At 38.7% G+C, this 21392-nt stretch overlaps 1 protein-coding gene across 12 annotated transcripts in view; it reads left to right on the forward strand.

The window, feature by feature from the left end:
• LOC105034089 (DNA topoisomerase 3-alpha) overlaps positions 1 to 21392 on the forward strand; it is a 115468-nt gene that overhangs the window by 47895 nt on the left and 46181 nt on the right. For all 12 annotated transcript variants that reach the window (XR_012139630.1, XR_002163567.3, XR_012139631.1 and 9 more), the window contains one exon: positions 17114 to 17243. Coding sequence is in view for 9 of the 12 variants with exons in the window: in XM_073253672.1 (XP_073109773.1) it covers positions 17114 to 17243 (130 nt within the window). In the remaining 3 variants the exon portion in view is untranslated. The remainder of the gene's footprint in view (positions 1 to 17113; positions 17244 to 21392) is intronic.

Below are 21392 nucleotides of genomic sequence, written 5' to 3' on the forward strand. Positions count from 1 at the left end.
AATCTCTGTGGTCATGCTATCATAGTAGTCATGGCCTTGACAACTCATTATAATATTCACCATGATTCTAACAAATATATTAGGCATTGATGTTTTCACAGGCAGATGTAAGAACTGCTCTATTTCTCTAGTTGGTTGTGTTGAATTTCCAAATTCATGATGCTTGGCCGATGAAAGATTTATTTTTGTGGTGATTTATGACTAGCTCTTGATACTATAATTCCACTTTTTATTATGTTTATGTGTGAGGATGACACCGTAATGTCTATGGGTAGGTTAGATTCGATTTTGACGAGGTTAGAAATCCGACTATGAATTAACAAACCTAAGAATAGGGATCCAATTGTGGCGAGGTTGAAAACCCCACTATGGATCAATTAGCCGAATCACCACCTTGGGAGGGTACTCCAAGGATACAGAAATCAACTCTAAGCTTTAGGAAAATCCAACTAATTAAGACATAATCCAACTAGAGGTATTATAAATCCAACTAGAGGCAGTACTTTGCAAAGTAAAATTTGTATTATAAATCTGAATGAATAAACAAGAGCATAGAGGTCTATTTATAGGCCTCAACTTAAGACATAATCCAACTAGAACTAGGAATCCTAAACCGAACTAATTAAGACTTATACTTAAAATAAAATACCCAATAGTAATTAAACCTAAAGAAAATAGGACTAGGAAAATAGGACTAGAGTCCCAGCCAAATTGCTTGCTATTCCTTTTTCTACTTGGACATGGAATCTGTATCAAGCTCCCTGGGTTGGAAAAGACTCATTCTCGAGTTTTGGCCTTCTTCTTGTTCTTCATAATATGGAGATAAATCAGCAACATTGAAGGTGGCAGAAACTCCAGTCTCCTGGAAGTTCAATCTTGTAGGCATTCTCATCAATGTGCTTGATCACCTTGGAAGGACCATTTGCTCTTGGACTAAGCTTTGCATTAGCTCCTCGGGGAAACCTTTCCTTGTGCAAATGAATCCAAACTAAATCAGCTTCCTTGAATGCTGCAGGCTTTCGAAACTTATTTGCTTGCTACTGATACTTGGCATTTTGCTTCTCAATCTGCTTTCTGACTTGCTCATGAAGCTTCTTAATTTCCTTAGCTCTCTCATCTGCATCAGCACTATATTGTTGCTTAGTTGCCTTAGGTACAAGCTCGAGAGGTGTAATTGGATTTCTCCCATATACTATCTCAAATGGAGTCTTCTTTGTAGTTTGACTTGTTGATCGATTATAGGCAAACTTCACCTGTGCTAGCAGCAGATTTTATTGGCTAATATTCTTTCCAATAAAACTCCTTAACAGATTTTCCAAACTTCTATTGACTGCCTTGGTTTGACCATCGGTTTGAGGATGAGCGGTAGAACTGAACTGAAGTTGAGTACCTATCTTTTACCACAAAGTCCTCCAAAAATGACTCACAAACTTTAAGTCTCGATCGGATGTAATTGTCTTAGGAACTCCATGTAAGCGCACAATCTCTCTAAAATACAAGTCAGCAACTTGTGAAGCATCATAGGTCTTGTTGCATGGAATAAAATATGCCATTTTAGAAAACCGATCCACAACTACCATCATAGAGTCTTTGTGCCTTTGTGTGCATGGAAGTCCAACCACAAAATCCATGCTCACATCTTCCCAAGGAAATTTGGGAACGGGAAGAGGCATATATAGACCAGTATTCTGCCCCTGCGTTTTGGCTATGTGACATATTCGGCAACGCGGAATATGACAGACAACATCTTGCAGCAAGTGTGGCCAATAAAAATTTTCTTGTACTAGAGACAAGGTCTTATCTTGTCCAAAGTGACCATCTAATCCTCCATCATGAGCTTCCCAAATAATAGAGTCCCGTAATGAACATTGAGGAATACACAGTTGATTTTGCTTGAAGAGAAATCCGTCCTTTTGCTGAAACTGCCTAAGAGGGGTGCTGGAAGTCGAATTCCAGATCTTGCTGAAATCAGGATCTTGTTCATCCAACTCTTTTATGACTTCAAACCCAATAACCTTCAGCTGTAAGGTAGAAAGTAGGACTTGGTGTCGGCTTAAGGCATCAGCTATCTTATTTTGAACTCCAGACTTGTGCTTATGGAGGAACGAATAGGCTTGAAGAAACTTAACCCATGTAGGATGGCATTGGTTAAGCTTTTGCTGAGAGCTCAAATGCTTTAAGGCCTCATGGTCTGAATACAAAACAAACTCCTTAGGTAGCAAGTAATGGCTCCAATGTTCCAAAGCTCTTACAATCGCATAGAACTTCTTGTCATAGTTCGAATATTTCAGCTTTGCATCATTTAACTTTTCGTTGAAAAATGCTATGGTCTTCCTTCTTGGCTAAGGATAGCACCAATGCCTACTCCAGAGGCATCGCAATCCACATCAAAGACTAAATTAAAATTCGGGAGTGCAAGTACTGGCGTGTTGGTGATTCTTCTCTTTAATTCTTCAAAGCCTTCTTGTGCCTTGGTGTCCCATTCAAAACAATCTCGTTTAAGACACTCGGTGAGAGGAGCAGCAATGGTACTGAAGTTCTTGATGAAGCGCCGATAAAAAGAGGCCAATCCATGAAAGCTTCAAATATCATGGATAGATTTAGGAATTGGCCAATTGACAATAGCATCCACCTTGCTTTGATCCACCTCAATTCCTTGACTAGAGATGACATGACCTAGGAACACCACTCAATCGGAAAGGAAATCACACTTTTTCAAATTAGCAAAAAGTTTCTGCTCCCTTAATACTTCAAAAATCTGTCGAAGGTGGTTCAAGTGCTCTTCTTGATTTTGACCGTACACCAAAATGTCATCAAAATAAACAACCACAAATTTACCAATAAGGGAGCGAAATACTTGATTCATGAGGTGCATAAAAGTGCTTGGGGCATTGGAGAGGCCAAATGGCATGACCAACCACTCATAGAGACCATCTCAGGTTTTGAAGGCAGTCTTCCATTCATCATTCGGTCGGATTCTGATTTGATGGTAACTGCTTCTCAAATCGATCTTCGAAAAGACCTTTGCCCCATGTAACTGATCTAGTAAGTCATCAAGCCGTGGAATAGGAAATCGATACTTGATGGTGATCTTATTAACTGCTCGGCTATCAATGCCCATGCGCCATTTCCATCTTTCTTAGGAACTAATAAAATAGGAACCGCACAAGGGCTAACACTTTCTCTGATCAAGCCTTTCTCCAAAAGTTCATTAACTTGACGTTGAAGCTCTTCATGTTCCTTAGGACTCATGCGATAGGATGGCTTGACAGCCCCGAGAACAAAATCGATGGCATGTTCAATGTCTCTCATCGGAGGCAAGCCATGGGGTATTTCTTCCGAAACCACATAGAATATTCAGCAAGTAGTGGTCTGACCTCTTCGGGTAAACTAGCAACTTCTTCATTTTCTTGACAGATTAAAAGAAGGCACACTATGCTTGACTCTCGACAAGCCTTCCCAAGTCCAGAATTAGTGATCAATGCACTGTAATCCTCTTGCCTCTTAGGTCTTTTGTTGGGTTCCAAAGGAGTCAACTTAATGTTCCCACCATCCTTAATAAAAGAATAAGTGTTTCTGTACCCGTCGTGCATAGCCTTGTGGTCATACTGCCAGGGGCATCCTAGGAGTAAATGGCAAGCATCCATGGGAATTACATCACACCAAACCTCATCTCGGTATTTATGCCCAATAAAAAACTGCACGAGACACCGCCTAGTTACCTTCACTTCATTCCCTTTTCGCAGCCATTGTAATCTATAGGGTTGAGGATGTGCCTCCGTGGGGAGTTGCAGTTTCTCTACCATGTAATTAGCAATAACGTTTTCACAGCTTCCCCTGTCGATGATTACCTTACACACCTTGCCCTTGTTGTGCACCTCATGTGGAAAATATTGTGACGAAGCCAGCTTTCGTCTTTAGTCATCATGCTTGTATTACGAGCACGCTGGATCACAAGAGATTCACCATCATCGGCAGGGACTTCTTCCTCATTGCTATTGTCATATTTGGCCTCATCATTATTGCCTTCTTCATTCGATTCTTCTTCCACCAATGTAATAATTCTTCTGTTAGGGCAGTCAGCTGCAATGTGTCCAAATCCTTGACATTTAAAGCACTTTCTGGAGCTGCCATCAGTTTGAATCGCACTAGTTTCCTTCGCATCTTTGTTATCGGCAACCTTAGAAGAACTTGTTTCTTGAAAGGCAGGGTTTGCTTTCGGGACAGCAGCCTTTGACCCCTGATTCTAGCGTTTGGTGGCGGGTTCCTTCTGCTTCGTTGTACCCTTCCTGGCTCGCTGTTTTTCCACCTTAATTGCTAGTTGGATAACATCATTTAGGCTGTAATAGGGCTGCAACTACACAGTATCCGAGATATCCCAATTTAATCTGCCCAAGTAGCGTGCAATCGTCTACTCCTTAGGCTCATGAATATTGCACTTCATGAGAAGTTCCTTGAATGCCATGGTATATTCTTCCACAGTGATTTTTGTCGCAAGTTATGAAATTTAATAAAATATCTTGATGATAATGGTCTAGAAGGAACTTACATTTAAGCTCACAGCGCATCCTGTCCCATGTCTGGATTTTATTTCTGCCCTCTCTTTCCCACTACCTCTTGAGGCTCTCCCACCAAACAGAGGCATATTTCTTCAATTTTATTGCCACCAGTTTTACTTGTTTCTCATTTCGGACATCTTTGAGTTCAAAATTTCGCTCAATCATGTTCCACCAATCAATGAAGTCATCGGGTTGGAGCTTTCCTTTAAATTCTGGGATCTCGACCTGGAAGTTCAGATCTCCATCTTGATTTTGGCTCCCGGCCTACATCCAGGGGGTTCATGGTCGCTGCTAGAGAAATCATCATAAAAAGGATTGTGCTCTTCCTCATCATAACTTTCTTCTTGCTTGTCATTAGACACCTGCTGTCATTCTCCCTGTTCGTCATGTTGTTGCACTTCGGGACGTTGATTATTTCCTTGCACTACTTGCTGCACTTGCGCAATTTGCTGTTGTAACTGTTGAATCTGTTGCTGCAACTCAGTAGGGGAGGGGTTGCAGGCAGCACGCTGAGGATTTCTTCGTTGAGGCATATTCGCAACTTGGGATAAGCTCTGATACCAAAATTTGACGCTGTAATGTCTATGGGTAGGTTAGATTCGATTTTGGTGAGGTGAGAAACCCCACTACGAATTAACAAACCTAGGAATAGGGATCCAATTGTGGCGAGGTTGAAAACCTTACTATGGATCAATTAGCCAAATCACCATCTTGGGATGCTACTCTAAGGATACAGAAATCAACTCTAAGCTCTAGGAAAATCCACCCAAAGGCAGAGGAACAAAAAGTAGAACTTTACAAAGGAAAATTTGTATGATAAATCTGAATGAATAAACAAGAGCATAGAGGTCTATTTATAGGCCTCAACTTAAGACATAATCCAACTAGAACTAGGAATTCTAAACTGAAATAATTAGGACTTAAAATAAAATACCCAATAGTAATTAAACCTAAACAAAATAGGACTAGAAAAATAGGACCAGAGTCCCAGCCAAATTGCTTGCTATTCCTTTTCCTACTTGGACATGGAATCCATATCAGAGGACATGGAAATAAAGGTTCTTCAGGGATGAACCCTATGCAGAATTTGCTACTGATATGCATAAGTTGATCTGAAACATAAGAAACCTAGCTAATTAGATACTTCGTGGCATTATTTATACTGATATAAGGAAGTGATGCTGGAACTTGTTGATGAATAGTGGAGAATTAATATCCAGCTACCAGAATCAATGAACAACTTTAAGAAATGTTTCAATTTCTTGTTGCATGCAGCTTCTGTCATATAATTGTTTATTATTTTCAACATTTTTGGAGTGAAAGAAATTGTTTAGATGTAATTTTGAATAATGTTGTCATCTATGGTCTCAAATGCTTAATTTTGTAATGATTGGCATCATTGCCTCTCCTCTTTCTTCTGTTTATTAATAACGGTGTTTGGTATTCTACACCATCAATCCTTCAAAAATGAAAAGCTTGATAATTATAGGTTGATACCTTTGTATGAGTGGTATTCTTACAATCTTAAGGTTGATGACATGATCATTGTGAAGGGAAGGGAAACAGTTTCCCTCTGGGATGTCGAGGTTGCATCTAAAAATTTTCTAATGTTCTACTTGTTTAATGATCAAATCCTTACCTGAAACGCAGTGGAACCAGAGATTAAATCCCAAATTATCTGATATAAACCTTTGCGGAGGTCTGGATGTGCAGACCCTCTACTTCGCATGCACGTCAGACGTCGCAGGAAAGCAGGATAAACTCCAATCCAATTGGCTTAGCAACTCAATCAATCGAGGGATAAGATGTGTTAGTGTGACACCTCACACTAGCCGGTGGGATGCCCAAAGAGACCCCACGCCCAAAGGAAGAGGGGCGGCAACAAGAGGAGAGGCCAAAGGAAAGATAGGACTTCTTTCTCTTCTCACGTCTCTCTCTTTTTTTTTTCTCTTAATCTGATTTGTTTGCTATGCTATTGCTATGCATCCATAGGTAGAGACCCTCTCTATTTATAGATGATTCTCATGATCCAATGAGATTAGAACTCCTAATTCAAATCTGATTTGAATTGGTCCAATACTCATTAAAGAAGGATTCCTATATGAGATATAATTGTCATCACATATGACAATCAACTTGCACCCAATCTCTCACCCACTTGGGGCGCCCCAAATAAGCATCAAATCAGGTTTTGGTCGTGCTTCATGAGGGGGTATTCTCAGTGCAAGTAGGAATACTCATATCTTATCCAAAACAGATTTGATTCGAATCTGATTCGAAGTTGGTTCGAAACAATTTCGAAAGACTATCAATCCCAAACTCTTTAGGACTTTTGTACCAAGTCTAACTTGGATTTTGGACCTATTTAAGTTCAATTAATTTAGATCTAATATGAAATTAATTAGTACTTAAATCTAATCTTTCATATGTTCCATGAATCATAGATCAGAAACTGTTCATCTTCGGGATCGAACCTGAACCTCATGTATAGTGCTAGCTAGACAGTCAACTCTTCAATCTTGTTTGACCCATAACTTAATTCTCAATCAAGTTAGTTTATATGTTCAATCAAGTCAAGTACTTCCAAATGAGACATATAAACATAGGTCAATTCTTTCCTATTTTGTCTGACTTGTGTGCGTGACTCCATAGGTTCAAATACTAAGTCGGTAGTACAGGAACCAATTGCTGCACTAATCGAGATACCATCTAGCAATGGTTCCCGACGTTCAGATAGATCGAATTATCACTAAAGAATATTTCAGAATCCATACACATGGTTACCGCATAATTTATCCTTTTGACTTTGGATGCTCTAGAATGGTCTCAGGTTAATTGTCAACCGAGATTGTTTCATCTGTATTGTATTTCAACCTTTCAAATCCATCTTATGGATTATCTTGGTCAAGGCTTTACTAAATTGAAATATAGCAATATATCAACTTCAATAATCCGGAGGGGTCAATCCCATCTTGATCCACACAGACTTCGCAAGTACTTGACTGTATCCAGTAGTCTTTCGTCACTGCATTAGAAATTCAGGTAATTTGGCACCGAAGCACAGTGAGTTGCTTACAAGTCACTATGGTGATCTCAGTTATGAAGGACACTTGTACCCATTATTTCGCGAGCAGCTCTTGACAATAGAATGCTTAGCAGGTAAGTCACTTGTTCAGTGATGATGTACCCCTACATCTCACCTGTATGCCATACTAGTGTCACCGCACTCTTTGGTTAAGAGGACAATCAACCCATATGGCATAATGACTTCCACTGGATAAACATCATTGTCCCGTAATGACGTATCATTTGATCGCGAACATGTTTAAGAACTATACGATAAATTCTTTTTTTATCGTACACTGGCATAGTTCTAGGGACTTCATCACAAGATAAGAATTCAAGGAAGATGTCACTTTGTGATGAAAAATACCAGAATAACTATTATTCAATTGATCAATAATTCATATATAAGGATGAACTCAATCGTCACACGATTGATTTTAGGATACAATTCCCAACAACTCCCACTTGGACTAAAGCCAATCAGGACAGTATCTTATACTTATCTTCCATTTGAAGTTATCGAACTCTTTGATCTCGAGAGCTTTAGTGAAGGGGTCGGTTAGGTTTTTCTTTCCGTCGATCTTCTGAAGCTTGACGTCATCTCGGTTTACGATCTCTCGCATCAAGTGATAGCAGCGTAGAACATGCTTAGTGTGATGGTGCGACTTGGGTTCTTTCGCTTGAACTATGGCACTGGAGTTGTCACAGTACAGAAGGACAGGACCATCAATGGAAGGTATAACTCCCAGCTCGATGATAAACTTTCGCAACCACATCGCCTCCTTTGCAGCATCCGATGCAGCAATATATTTCATTTCGCATACAGAATTGGCTACATTATATTGCTTGAAACTCTTCCAGCAAGTAGCTCCTCCATTCAAGCTAAATACGTAGCCCGACATGCTTCTGCTGTCATCACAATCTGACTGAAAATTGAAATCAGTATATTCCATAAATTTCAGGTCAGTCTCCATAGGTAAGCTATTGGTCTTTAGTATTTCTCAAATACTTAAGAATTGCTTTCGCAATCTTCCAATGCTTTTCATCCAGATTTGACTGGTATCTACTCACTACCCCTAGTGAATAGGCCACATCCGACCTCGTACATGTCATTGCATACATGATAGATCCCACTGTTGAAGCATATGGTATTCTACTCATGCGCTCTCTCCTCAGGAGTTGTCGGACAATCCTTCTTGGAAAAAGTAATTTCATGGTCTATCGGAAGATAGCCTTTCTTGAAATTATCCATGTTGAACCGCTTCAACAAGACGTCATTGTACGTGGATTGAGACAATCCAAGCAACCTTCTGGATCATCCCTATAGTTCTTCATCCTTAGGATGTATGATGCTTCTCCCAAGTCATCATGGAGAACTGTGATGATAACCACATCTTCACACTCTGCAAAGCTGGAATGTCATTTTCTAGTAACAGTATGTCATCCACATACAGTACAAGAAAAATAACCACAGAATCGGAAGTCCACTTGTAGATGCAAGGCTCTTCTCTGTTCCTAACGAAGCCATATGTTTTAATCACCTTATCAAAATGCATGTTTCAATTCCTCGATGCCTGTTTAAGTCCATAAATAGATCTTTTCAGCTTGCACACTTTCAACTCGTCTGTGGATGTGAACCCTTCAGGTTGTATCAAATACACCTTTTCTTCCGATTCTCTATTAAGAAAAGTGGTTTTGACATCTATCTGTCAGATCTCATAATCTAAGTGTGCAGTGATAGCAAGCATAATTCGCATGGACTTGAGCATTGTCACGGAAGAGAACATCTCATCATAGTCAATACCATGACGCTGACGGTAACCCTTGGCAATTAGACGGACTTTATAGGTCTTTACCTTCCCGTCTGCTCCTTTTTTATTTTAAAAATTTATTTACACCCTATGGGTTTTATCCCTTCAGGCGGATCAACTAGTGTCCATACACTATTGATCTCTATGGACTCCATCTCGGACTTCATGGCCTCAAGTTATTTTTGGGAGTCAGGCCTTTGCATGGCCTCCATATAGGAGATCGGATTCTTATCATTCTCATCAAGTTCAATGGGATCACTGTCTCGAACCAAGAAACCGTAGTATCTATCCGACTGATGCAATATTCTACCGAATCTCCTTAATGGTGTCTCTATCGGTTCCAGATTCGATTTACCAATCGAATCCAATTCTGTGTGTTGGTCCTTCCACCTCATGAACTTCATCAAGTTCAATTTTACAGGCATTAGTTCCTTCACCAAGAAACTCCTTTTTCAAAAAGACTGTCCGGCTGCTAACAAGCACCTTTTATTCTACAGCGAGGTAGAAGTAGTATCATTTAGTTTTCTTGGGATACCCTACAAACAAGCATCTATCGGACTTCGATCCAAGCTTATCTGTCTTTAAATGCTTGACATAAGCTGGACACCCCCAGACCTTAAGGTGTGAGAGCATTGGCTTACGTCTAGTCTATATCTCATATGGAGTTTTATCGACAGACTTGCTGGGCACCTTATTCAAAATGTAGCAGGCAGTCTTTAGAGCATATCCTAAAAAGGAGATTGGCAGACTGGAAAAAGCCCATCATGGATCGGATCATGTTTAACAAGATTCGATTCCTCCTCTCGGACACACTATTATGTTGTGGTGTTCCAGAAGGGGTCCATTGTGAGAGAATCTCATTTTCTTCCAGATATGTCAGGAACTCACTAGTGAGGTATTCACCTCTTCGGTCTGACCGAAGGATCTTAATACTCTTTTCAGTTTGTTTCTCTATTTCAGCACGGAATCGTTTGAACATTTCAAATGATTCTGACTTATGCTTCATAAGATAGACATACCCATACCTCGATAGGTCGTCTGTAAACGTAATGAAGTAGTAGTATCCTCCTCTAGCACTTATGTTCATAGGTCCGCATACATCAGTATGTATTAGACCTAGGACATCACTGGCTCTCTCACTTTTTTCTTTAAAAGGTGACTTAGTCATCTTACCAAGTAGACATGACTCACAGATAGGCAATGATTCACAATCATCTATCTCAAGGACATGTTCCTTGATCAACCTGTCAATCCTATTCTTGTTCACATGACCAAGCCTACAATGCCAAAGATAGGATTCACTGACATTATCTATTTTGGGGCGTTTACTAGGTGTGTACATTACATTAACAGGCCGTGATATTGTGTATATGCCATGTTTCAATTGTCCACCATAATTGTAGTATCATTCATAATGATATCACAAAAATCATCCTTTATTATAAATTTATAACCAAGTTTGGCCAAGAGGCCTACAGAGATGACATTCATCATAAAAGAGGGACAATAATGACAATCATCCAACATGACACTATTGGATTCGAAGACAAGCTCCAAAGTCCTCAAGGCCAGAACTGGAACAAGGCTTCCATCTCCAACGTTAAGGAACCGCTCGCCCTCTCAAAATTTTTTACTTATCTGTAGTCCCTACAACGAATTTCATATATTAATAGGACTTCCGGTATCCAATACCCAGGTAGTAGTATCACAAATAAAGAAATTACAAGCTGTTATCATATAAATACCTTGTGAAGCAACCACTTGCCTTTCTCTTGTTCTTAGGCCTGTTTGGGTCAAGGGTGGCTATATAAGCAGGACAATTTCTTTTCCAATGATCCAGCTTTTTACAGAAGAAGCACTCTGCCTGGCTCTTGTCAACTTTTGACGTTTTGCTATGCTTGGGATCGGCGGCATGGGATTTCAGCACCTTTTTCTTCTTTCCTCTCCTAGAGGATCGACGCCCTGCAGATGAACCTCCCACTAAATTCACTGACTCTTTCTGGAGCTGGTGATCTTTCTCAAAAGTCTGCAGTAACCCTAGCAAACTATGGTAGTTTATCGCAGGCTTCGTCATTCTATAATGACTGAGAAAGGATAGGTAGGATTTCGATAGCGAATTGAGGATAGCATCCTTGTCTAACTGTTCATGCAACGGAAAGCCAAGTTTGCTAAGACATTCAATCTGCTCAATCATGTACAATACATGATCGGTGATTGAAGTCCCCTCTCGCATACGGACATTGAATACTGCGCAGAAGGTTTTATGTCTCTCCGCATCCTCAGGGGTGCCGAAAGACTCATTCAACATTTGAATCATCTCCTCAGATTGCGCATTTTCGAACTTACGACTAAGTTCGTCGTTCATAGTTGCCCTCATCACGCAACGCACAGTCGTGTGGTCATTGAGCCACTTTATGTAAGTGTCTCTCACGACACGAGGAGCATTGACTGTAGGTTCTTCGAGTGCCTGATTCGTAAGGACAAAATCTTTTTGTGCTCCAACACGATCTTCAACTTTCGATACCAGCTATCGAAATTGGGTCCGATAAGCTTGTCGCTGTCCAACAGCAAATGGAGGGATAGTGTGTTGGCCATAACTGAAAGGAGAAAACATTAGCCTATTAATATATAAATTATTATTATTATTATTTTTTAATTCTGAAGATATGGACTTTAGTCTAAAGATCCTCCCACTATTTTTTAACGAATTGGTAGCCTCTACCTCCAACTCAAGGAATTACATTAATTCCTTAGTAGGTACTAGAATCTACACGGACTGCATTCGGGCCCGAGTGTGGCTCGACCAATCCTAGTGCATCTATGGGTAGGTTCATAACCAATTGTTTCTCCAAACAACTTCTAGCAATGGGTTCTGCCCCATGTGTCCCTTCAGTAGGTGTGTGGCACCTCCACTGAAAATTCTGGTTAGGTCCAACCATTTACGTGACACACCAAGTGCATCCAACAAATGGATGTCTAGTTCCGAGTGTGGCTTGGCCAACCTGAGCATTGATCTGAAGGTACATCATGATGGTCATATGATGAATGACAATTCTAATATGTAATAGACACCAGGTGTGTGGTGCCTCCAATGCCTATTTGGAATATTGGACTCATTATCACACACCTTAATGGGAGGCAATGACCAAGTTATCTCATAATTTTATCACTTTATGGGCCTAATAATTTAGAGGATTTGATTTAATTGATCTGAGAATAAGAGAAGTCGATCTGCCAGCTGTAAATCCTCCCACTGACTTCACCAAGTCATGTAAAGGATTAAGCACAAGCAGGTCTAAAGACACCTAAATCAGTCACACTGATTCACCTTAATAGCATGGGTCTGCACGAATCGACTAGTGATCTAATTAAGACAATCTATCATGTTGGCCAGATAAGTGAGATCAACGGGAGGGATTTGCCCTTAACTTATCATAGACACATCTAGGTGAATAGCTTCCAATTAAAAACCATTGGATCAAATTTGCTAAACTTACCTTAGACACCAACTGGTTAATTAGTTTCGATTGGGCACATCAGAAGATTCGGGCTCAACCAATGGTCCATTTATTAGGGTCAAACACATGAACTTGATCAAACTTCAACTATTGAGATTGATTTAGAGAAATACTGACCTAATCTAATTCAATACTGGATAGATTTAATCAATTTCTCTACTTGGTCCATATGTGTTTCTAACCCTAGGTCTAAGCCATTAGAAGGACCTGATTCATGCTAACCCATTGCCCATCATATTATGTGGTGTCTTAATGATCTTCAATTTTCAAATCTAGATCATTCAAACTTAATACAAAATTAAGTGTGTGAAATGTGTGTTTCAGTTTGTAAAATTATTCTATAAGGATTTCAGGTGAAGCATGCCATATGTTTCAACATATGAAAATAATTTTCATAATATGTTTAACAATTAAACATACATAGGTTTGATCTAAACTTCATTCATACATCTCATGTATTATGACAATTTTTAGGTCAATATCAATTACATCATAGGCAACATGTAATTCAGATCTAAAATAATTTTATATCTGAATTTTATCCTATTGTAATGAATCATAAATCATTTTAGATCTAATCTAAATATATTTATAATCAAAACAATACATAAAAATCTGTTCGCTTTTCTTCTTCATGAAACTGGATCACAACGACACCCCTACACGTCATAAGAGAACCTATCGAATAGGCAAAAGAGAGATTAATTTCGTCAATCTCTTATGGCCAGACGGTCTGGTGATCTCATCAATCCGAGTACTAGGCTACTAGGATTTGAAATCTAATTTCATATATAATTACATCAACATGCAATTATTGACAAAATTATTTTGTGTTACGAACATATCCTTGATCTTATCAATTATGTTCTTCATCTCATCCCATTAGATTTGATGCATCATATACATCATATCAAATCTGAAACATATCTTATACTGATTATAAAACATCAATTTCAGATTTGATATCAAATAGAAAATTAATTAGATGCAAATATGAATGCATAAAGAATTAATTTTTGGTAAAATCTGTTTTCGCGCAGTGCTGAATTATGATATGATTCAGATCTAAATATTCATCAAAACGGATCCAATTTAAAACTGAAATAAACCCTACTTCATAAGGAAAACAACAACATTAAAATTCTATTAAAACAGATTTAAAACAGATTTTAATTCATGTTGTTTTTCCATAAAAAATTCAGCAACAACAGAATTCTGTTATAACAGATTTATAACAACCTCAATCAACCATTGATTAGGCACTTCTAATCCAATCAAAATCAGATCAGAAATTTTATATAAACAGATTTAAATGAGATCTAATGTCTCACAAAAAATCTCAATTATATCTCGTGTAAATAATCCCGAAAAATTCCGTTTTGCATGCATATATTTCAGGCCTACTCTGATACCAGTTGAAGAAAAGGAAAACAGTTTTCCTCCGGGATGCCCTGGTTGCATTTAAATTTTTTTTAATGTTCTATTTGTTTAATGATCAAATCTTTGAAATGCAGCGGAATTAGGGATCAAATCTCAAATTATCTGATATAAACCTTCACGGAGGCCTGGATGTGCAGACCCTCTATTTCGCATGCACGTCAGATGCCGCAGGAAAGCAGGATGAACTCCAATCCAATTGGCTTAGCAACTCAGTCAATGAGGGATGAGATGTGCTAGTGTGACACCTCACACTAGCAGGTGGGATGCCCAAAGAGACCCCACGCCCAAAGGAAGAGGGGCGGCACCAAGGAGAGAGGCCAAGGGGAAGATAGGACCTCTCTCTCTTCTCACACCTCTCTCTCTCTTTTCTCTTCTCTCAATCTGATTTGTTTGCTATGCTATTGCTATGAATCCATAGGTAGGGACCCTCTCTATTTATAGATGATTCTCATGATCCAATGAGATTAAGACTCCTAATTCAAATCTGATTTGAATAAGTCCAATACTCATGAAAGAAGGATTCCTATATGAAATATAATTGTCATTACATGTGACAATCAACTTGCACCCAATCTCTCATCCACTTGGGACGTCCCAAATAAGCACCAAATCAGGTTTTGGTCGTGCTTCATGAAGGGGTATTCTCAGTGCAAGTAGGAACACTCATATCTCATCCAAAATAGGTCTGATTCGAATCCGATTCGAAGCTGGTTCGAAACAATTTCGAAAGGCTGCCAATCTCAAACTCTTTAGGACTTTTGTACCAAGTCTAACTTGGATTTTGGACCCATTTAAGTCCAATTAATTTAGATCTAATCTGAAATTAATTAGTACTTAAATCTAATCTTTCATATGTTCCACGAATCATAGATCAGAAACTGTTCTTCCTCGAGATCGAACCTGAACTTCATGTGTAATGCTAGCTAGACATAGTCAACTCTTCAATCCCGTTTGACCCATAACTTAATTCTCAATCAAGTTAGCTTATATGTTCAATCAAGTCAAGTACTTCCAAATTGGACATAAACATAGGTCAATTTCTTCCTACTTTGTCTGACTTGTGTGCGTGACTCTATAGGTTCAAATACTAAGCCGGTAGCACAGGAACCAATTTTGCACTAATTGAGATACCATCTAGTAATGGTTTTCGATGTCTAGATAGGTCGAATTATCGCAAAGGAATATTCCAGAACCCATACACATGGTTACCACATAATTCATCCTTTTGACCCTGGATGCTCTAGGATGGTCTCAGGTTAACTGTCAACCGAGATTGCTTCATCCGCATTGTATTTCAACCTTTCAAATCCATCTCATGGATTATCCTGATCAAGATTTTACTAAATTGAAATACAACGATTCATCAACTCCAATAATTCGGTGGGGTCAATCCCATCTTGATCCACACACAGACTTTGCAAGTACTTGACTGTACCTAGTAGCCTTCCGTCACTGCATTAAAAATCTAGGTAGTCCGGCACCAAAGCATAGTGAGTTGCTTGCAAGTCACTATGGTGATCTCGGGTCTGAAAGATACTTATATTCATGTGTTTCGCAAGCAGCTCTTGACAGCAGAACGTTCAGTAGGTGAGTCACTTGTTCAGTGACAATGTACTCCTACATCTCACTTGTATGCCATAACAGTGTCACCACATTCTTTGGTTAAGAGGACAATCAACTCATATGGCACACAACGACCTCTACTCGATCAACGTCATTGTCTCATAATGACGTATCATTTGGTCGCGAACATATTTAAGAACTATATGATAAATCCTCTCTTTATCGTACACTAGCATAGCTCTAGGGACTTCATGACAGTACAAGAGTTCAAGGACGATGTCACTTTGTGATGAAAAATGCCTGAATAACTATTATTCAACTGATCAATAATTCATATACAAGGATGAACTCAATCGTCACACGATTGGTTTTAGGACACAATTCCCAATACATTGTTGGTAATGATGCTTCTATTATATCCCATTTAACTTGGGATTTTCAGCATGGATAGGACGCTAGGCCTTTTTCTACTTGGCATTTGATGGTCTATTATATCTTATCTGCAATTCCCTTTTCCATTGGATGAGCAAGAGGCAAGACATTATCTTTCATTGCATCACCAAATCTATGAAAATTACTTATACAACTGCCATTACATTGGACTACATCCTCTAGGATTAAGTGTTGCATTGACTATTTCATCATCTTAATCTCGATAGTGATAATTAGCACATATTCATATTGCATAATCCAATTATTACTATGCCAACAAATACTCCAAGCAGCACTTTGACCCAGTTACTTTGTTGCTACCTTGTGTAATGTCTATTAAGCATCTCCTGAACTTCATAATGAGTGGTACTACCATGAGCTTTGGGTATCTTTTCTTTTTTTATGAGAGACTGGCTCTTGGTAAGTGTGTATACAGCTATGACCAGTACTGAACCATCCATATTGTATTTAATGCATCATAGCTACCTTCTAAAACGACCTTGTTAATGTACATACCAACTTTTCTCTGTCATACATTTTGCTCATTGTTGTGAAAGGTGTATTGAAAATCACGAAAGATTGGCTAACAGGTTATATTTGAACTTCATGTAACCTCGATATTGGTAAATTTCAATTTTTCCAAACCTTTGTCTGTATATTTCCTCATTGTTTCTGTTCCATTGGGATAATATATTTATATAGAATGTATACATGATCCTATCAGGTATGAGCTTTGGAAGCCGTTCCTCAGATCAATGATGGAGTGTGATATGAAAGCAGTTAGCTTAGGTGCAAAGAGGAAATCTGAAGTTCTGGAGGGTTGCTTGCAGCAGATGAAGGCCTGTTTTTTAGATGTAAGTTAATAGTGAAACTTGGTCACATCCTGAATAGGAAGGAACAATTGAATATAGTTGCCTCTGCATCTTGATATTCTAGAAGAAATTTTGATATTTAATCATATTTTGCTAAATTATATTAATTTGTTTAGAACTTTTCTCTACCACCTAATTTGTAGTCTTATTAGCCAATATACAGATATACTTATTTTATATATTTTCAGTATTGGAGTGTCTCACATGCTTGTGAAAAACTTCTGTTAGTAAAATGCTTTCTTTATTTATTTCCCTTTGAATTTGTAAAGGGCATGTGTAGACTCCAGTGGAATGATTAAAAGAAAGATACAGTTATAGATCCAAATCCGTTTTTCTACTCGGTATATCTTCGTTGCTCAATTTGATGAATATTGTCAGGCACATTAGGAGCACTACTGAATCCTGATGATATTGCAACTCTCCATTACAAAGTTTATAATCTGAGAGCTAACCTGACATGCAAGCCAATCAGGTAGTCATACTAACCTAAAAATTAGGAGGAAATTATATTAATAGAGACTAACATCTGTGAAGAAACATAGGATGTACAAGTTGTTATAAATTAACAATAAACTTGACAGTCTCTAAGATCTTCAATATCTGGTGGATATCTTAACATTTTCTTGTTTAGTGGTTTAATAATATAGGAGAAGAGTATCTGGTAAGATCTGTTACGAATGACTCATCTATATTATCTTTTGCACTAGCCGTATTTATTTTTTCTTTCCTGTTCTTTTTATACCTTCTATTTTATTGTCTAGTAAAAGATCATCCAGATATCTACTTTTGAAAGAGACAATGAAAGATTAAAGAACAAGATAGCAGGCTACTCTTTCTTGGGATTGGATCAGGGTCTCAAAGTATAATAAATCTATATGCAATATGGCAACGGGTGCCATCAGCTGAGCTTGATCAAGCTTGGTTTGAAATTGTTAGAATCATGGTGAATATTATAATGAGTTGTCAAGATCATGACCACAGGGATTTCAAGATCAGAATATCATGACTATTATGGTCGTAAATATCATGGCTATAATAGTAGTGATTATCATGGCTATTATGGTAGCATCACAATAGAGATTCCAGGGTCAAATTTATCATATTTATTTGATTTTGATTATTAGACATAATTGTATAGCTACCATATCTGTTTGGATACAATTGTAAAGCTACCATATTAGCTATTCCATTTTCGTATATTTAAAGAGCTATATTCATGAAGTTGATAATGAGAAATACCATATTATCTTTTCCATTAACATGGTATCAGAGTGCTAGGTTCCATAACCCTAGCCGCCACCCATCTCCACCACCTTAAACCACCACTGCCGCCTCCTCTCTCACGACCCACCTCCTCTTTTCTTGATCCCACCCTCTATTTCTTGACCTTTTTTTTCTCTTTTTCTATACGGCATAGGTATCTTTCCTATGCCGTGTTAAGGTTATCTTGCTATCTTTCTAGCTATCTACTAATCATGGAAGTGGTGCACTGCCCGTGATTTCCTAGGCTACCACCCCCTCTTTCACTGTCTGGCAGTTTGGTTATTTCTGTCCTCTTCTCTGGCTGCTATGGCAGCCTCAAATGACGACAACTAGCAGCCTCAAATGATGACAACAAACAATTCTCGACACTTCTGACTCTTGATTCTGACAATGCAATCAAGGATCTAATGGTAACTACAGTGAAGCTTAATGACACTAACTATCTTTTGTGGGTCCAATCATTCAAACTATTTATTGGTGCCCAACCGAAGGTGCAGCACTTGACTGATGATCCTCCAAATTTCAACGATCCTACCTATGAAGACTGGCTGGCTAGTGACTATTGTGTTATGTCATGGTTTTTGAATAGCATGGAAGAGAAGGTTAGTGCTAGTGTCATGAGAAGAATATCTTAAAGATGGCTAAGCAAATCTGGGACACCCTCAAATAAATTTATGGGCATGAGAAGAATATCTTAAGAGTATTTTGAACTCTATAAGCAATTCTTCACACTGCAGCAAGGTGATAAGCCTGTAACCGATTACTATGCCTCTCTAAGAGGTATTCTTGATGAGTTAGATTCACATCAGCCTTTAACCTTGGATCTACAGAAGTTAAAGGACTATCGTGAAGGTCTGGCGGTTGCAAAATTTCTGTCTGGATTAAATCCATCTTTAGTTCATCAAATTCATGGTCAGATTCTTGGTGGTGGTTCAATTCCTTCTCTGTTTGCGATTTTTTTTAGAGTTCTACGTATCTCCATTGAAACATTAGCCTCCACCGCCACATATCAGATGGAGCATTCGGCTATGGCTGTTGGTGGTCGTGGTTGAGGCCACGGTAAAGGACGTGATAGAGATTCAGGGGGAGGCCGTAGTCATCGTCCACTCACATTTGACAAGGGACCACATCACTATTTACATTATGGGCGCAACAATCATGTGTTTGAGAAATGCTGGCTCAAGTTTGGCAAACCTGATTGGGCATAGTCGGTCTCTATCGAGACTACGACTGATACTCCTGTTCCACCATCGTTGGCTCCTTCTGGCATGATGCAGATCCCACGGGCTGAGTATGAGAAATTTCTTCAGTTTCAATCTACTCAATATGCACAGACAGCTACTCACGCCACCACTCCAGGTACTGGTGCGTTCATTACTTCCTCTGCTAGTTCCTGGGTATTAGATTTAGGAGCATCATCTCATATGACAGATATAAAAACCAATTTCACTTGTCTACTTTTAGTCCTGTTCCTTGTATTGCTGTTGCTGATGGCTCTTCTTGTTCGGTTTTGGGTGAAGGAGTTGTTCGTGTTTCCTCGTCACTTTCTTTAGATCATGTGCTTTATATTCTAAAGTTTCCTATTAGCCTTTTCTCCATTTGCCAAATAACCAAATCTAAAAATTGCTGTGACATTCTTTCCTACATATTGTGTTTTTCAGGATCTACAGACTAGGATGAGGATTGGTTTGGGGCGTGAGAAAGGTGGCCTCTATTATCTTAACAATGGTGGATCTTCCAATGTTTTAGCTATGGTTTTTTCATCGTTGTCTATCTATCCATTATTGTGGCACTACCGATTAGGTCATCCTTCCTTACAGAAGCTGAGACAAGTTCTGCCTTTTAAGTCGTCTGTATCTTCTTTAGTGTGAGTCTTGTTGGCTGGGTAAGTACCATCATTCTTCTTATCCAAGTCGAGTCAATAAACACAGTTCCGTCCCTTTTAAGTTAGTTGATTCTGATGTCTGTGGTCCATGTCATTTTACTTCTATTACTGGATTTAGATATTTTATTGTTTTTATCGATGATTATTTTAGAATGACTTGGGTGTATATGTTGAAAGACAGGACACAATTTCCTAATGTTTACAAAATCTTTTATAATGAAATAAAAATCCTATTTTCTACATCCATTCGTATTCTTTGCGTTGATAATGCTTTTGAATTTTTGAAGCATGATGTATCTCAATTTTGCTATTCCCATGGCATTTTACATTAGACTACTTGTGTCCCCACTTCCCAACAAAATGGTGTTGCTGAAAAAAAACATCGGCACTTACTAGATGCCGCTCGCACTCTCATGATTCAAATGCATGTACCCAAATATTTGTGGGTAGATGCTATTTTGTCTGCTTGTTATTTGATTAACCAAATGCCATCATCAGTTCTCCATGGGGATATCCCTTATTCGTGTCTCTATCATGATAAACCCATTTTCTCTCTTATTCCACGTGTTTTTGGGTGTGTTTGTTTTGTGCAGGATCTTCGTCTTGGTCTTGATAAATTGTCACCCAGATCAGTCAAGTGTGTCTTTATAGGATATTCACGGACTTAGAAGTGATATAGATGTTACGATTTGGTGACTACAAAGTATCACACATCTGTAGATGTCACCTTTTTTGAGTCCAATCCTTATTTTCCTGATGGTTCTCCAAACCTCACTATTGAGCATATTCCTCTTTCTCAGTCAGTTGAATCTATGCCGTTCGTGTTACAGCTAAACCGTTGTAGGTGTATACTAGAAGACAGATCTCAGGCACCTGTCTCTACTCAAGTTGATTCATCATCTTCAGTTGGAGATCCAAGCCATCAACAACCTGAATCTCCTGTGATTATCTTAGATTTGGATCTACCTATTGCTCTTCGTAAA

This window comes from Elaeis guineensis, chromosome 3, assembly GCF_000442705.2.
Source record: "Elaeis guineensis isolate ETL-2024a chromosome 3, EG11, whole genome shotgun sequence".
Classification (NCBI taxonomy): domain Eukaryota; kingdom Viridiplantae; phylum Streptophyta; class Magnoliopsida; order Arecales; family Arecaceae; genus Elaeis; species Elaeis guineensis.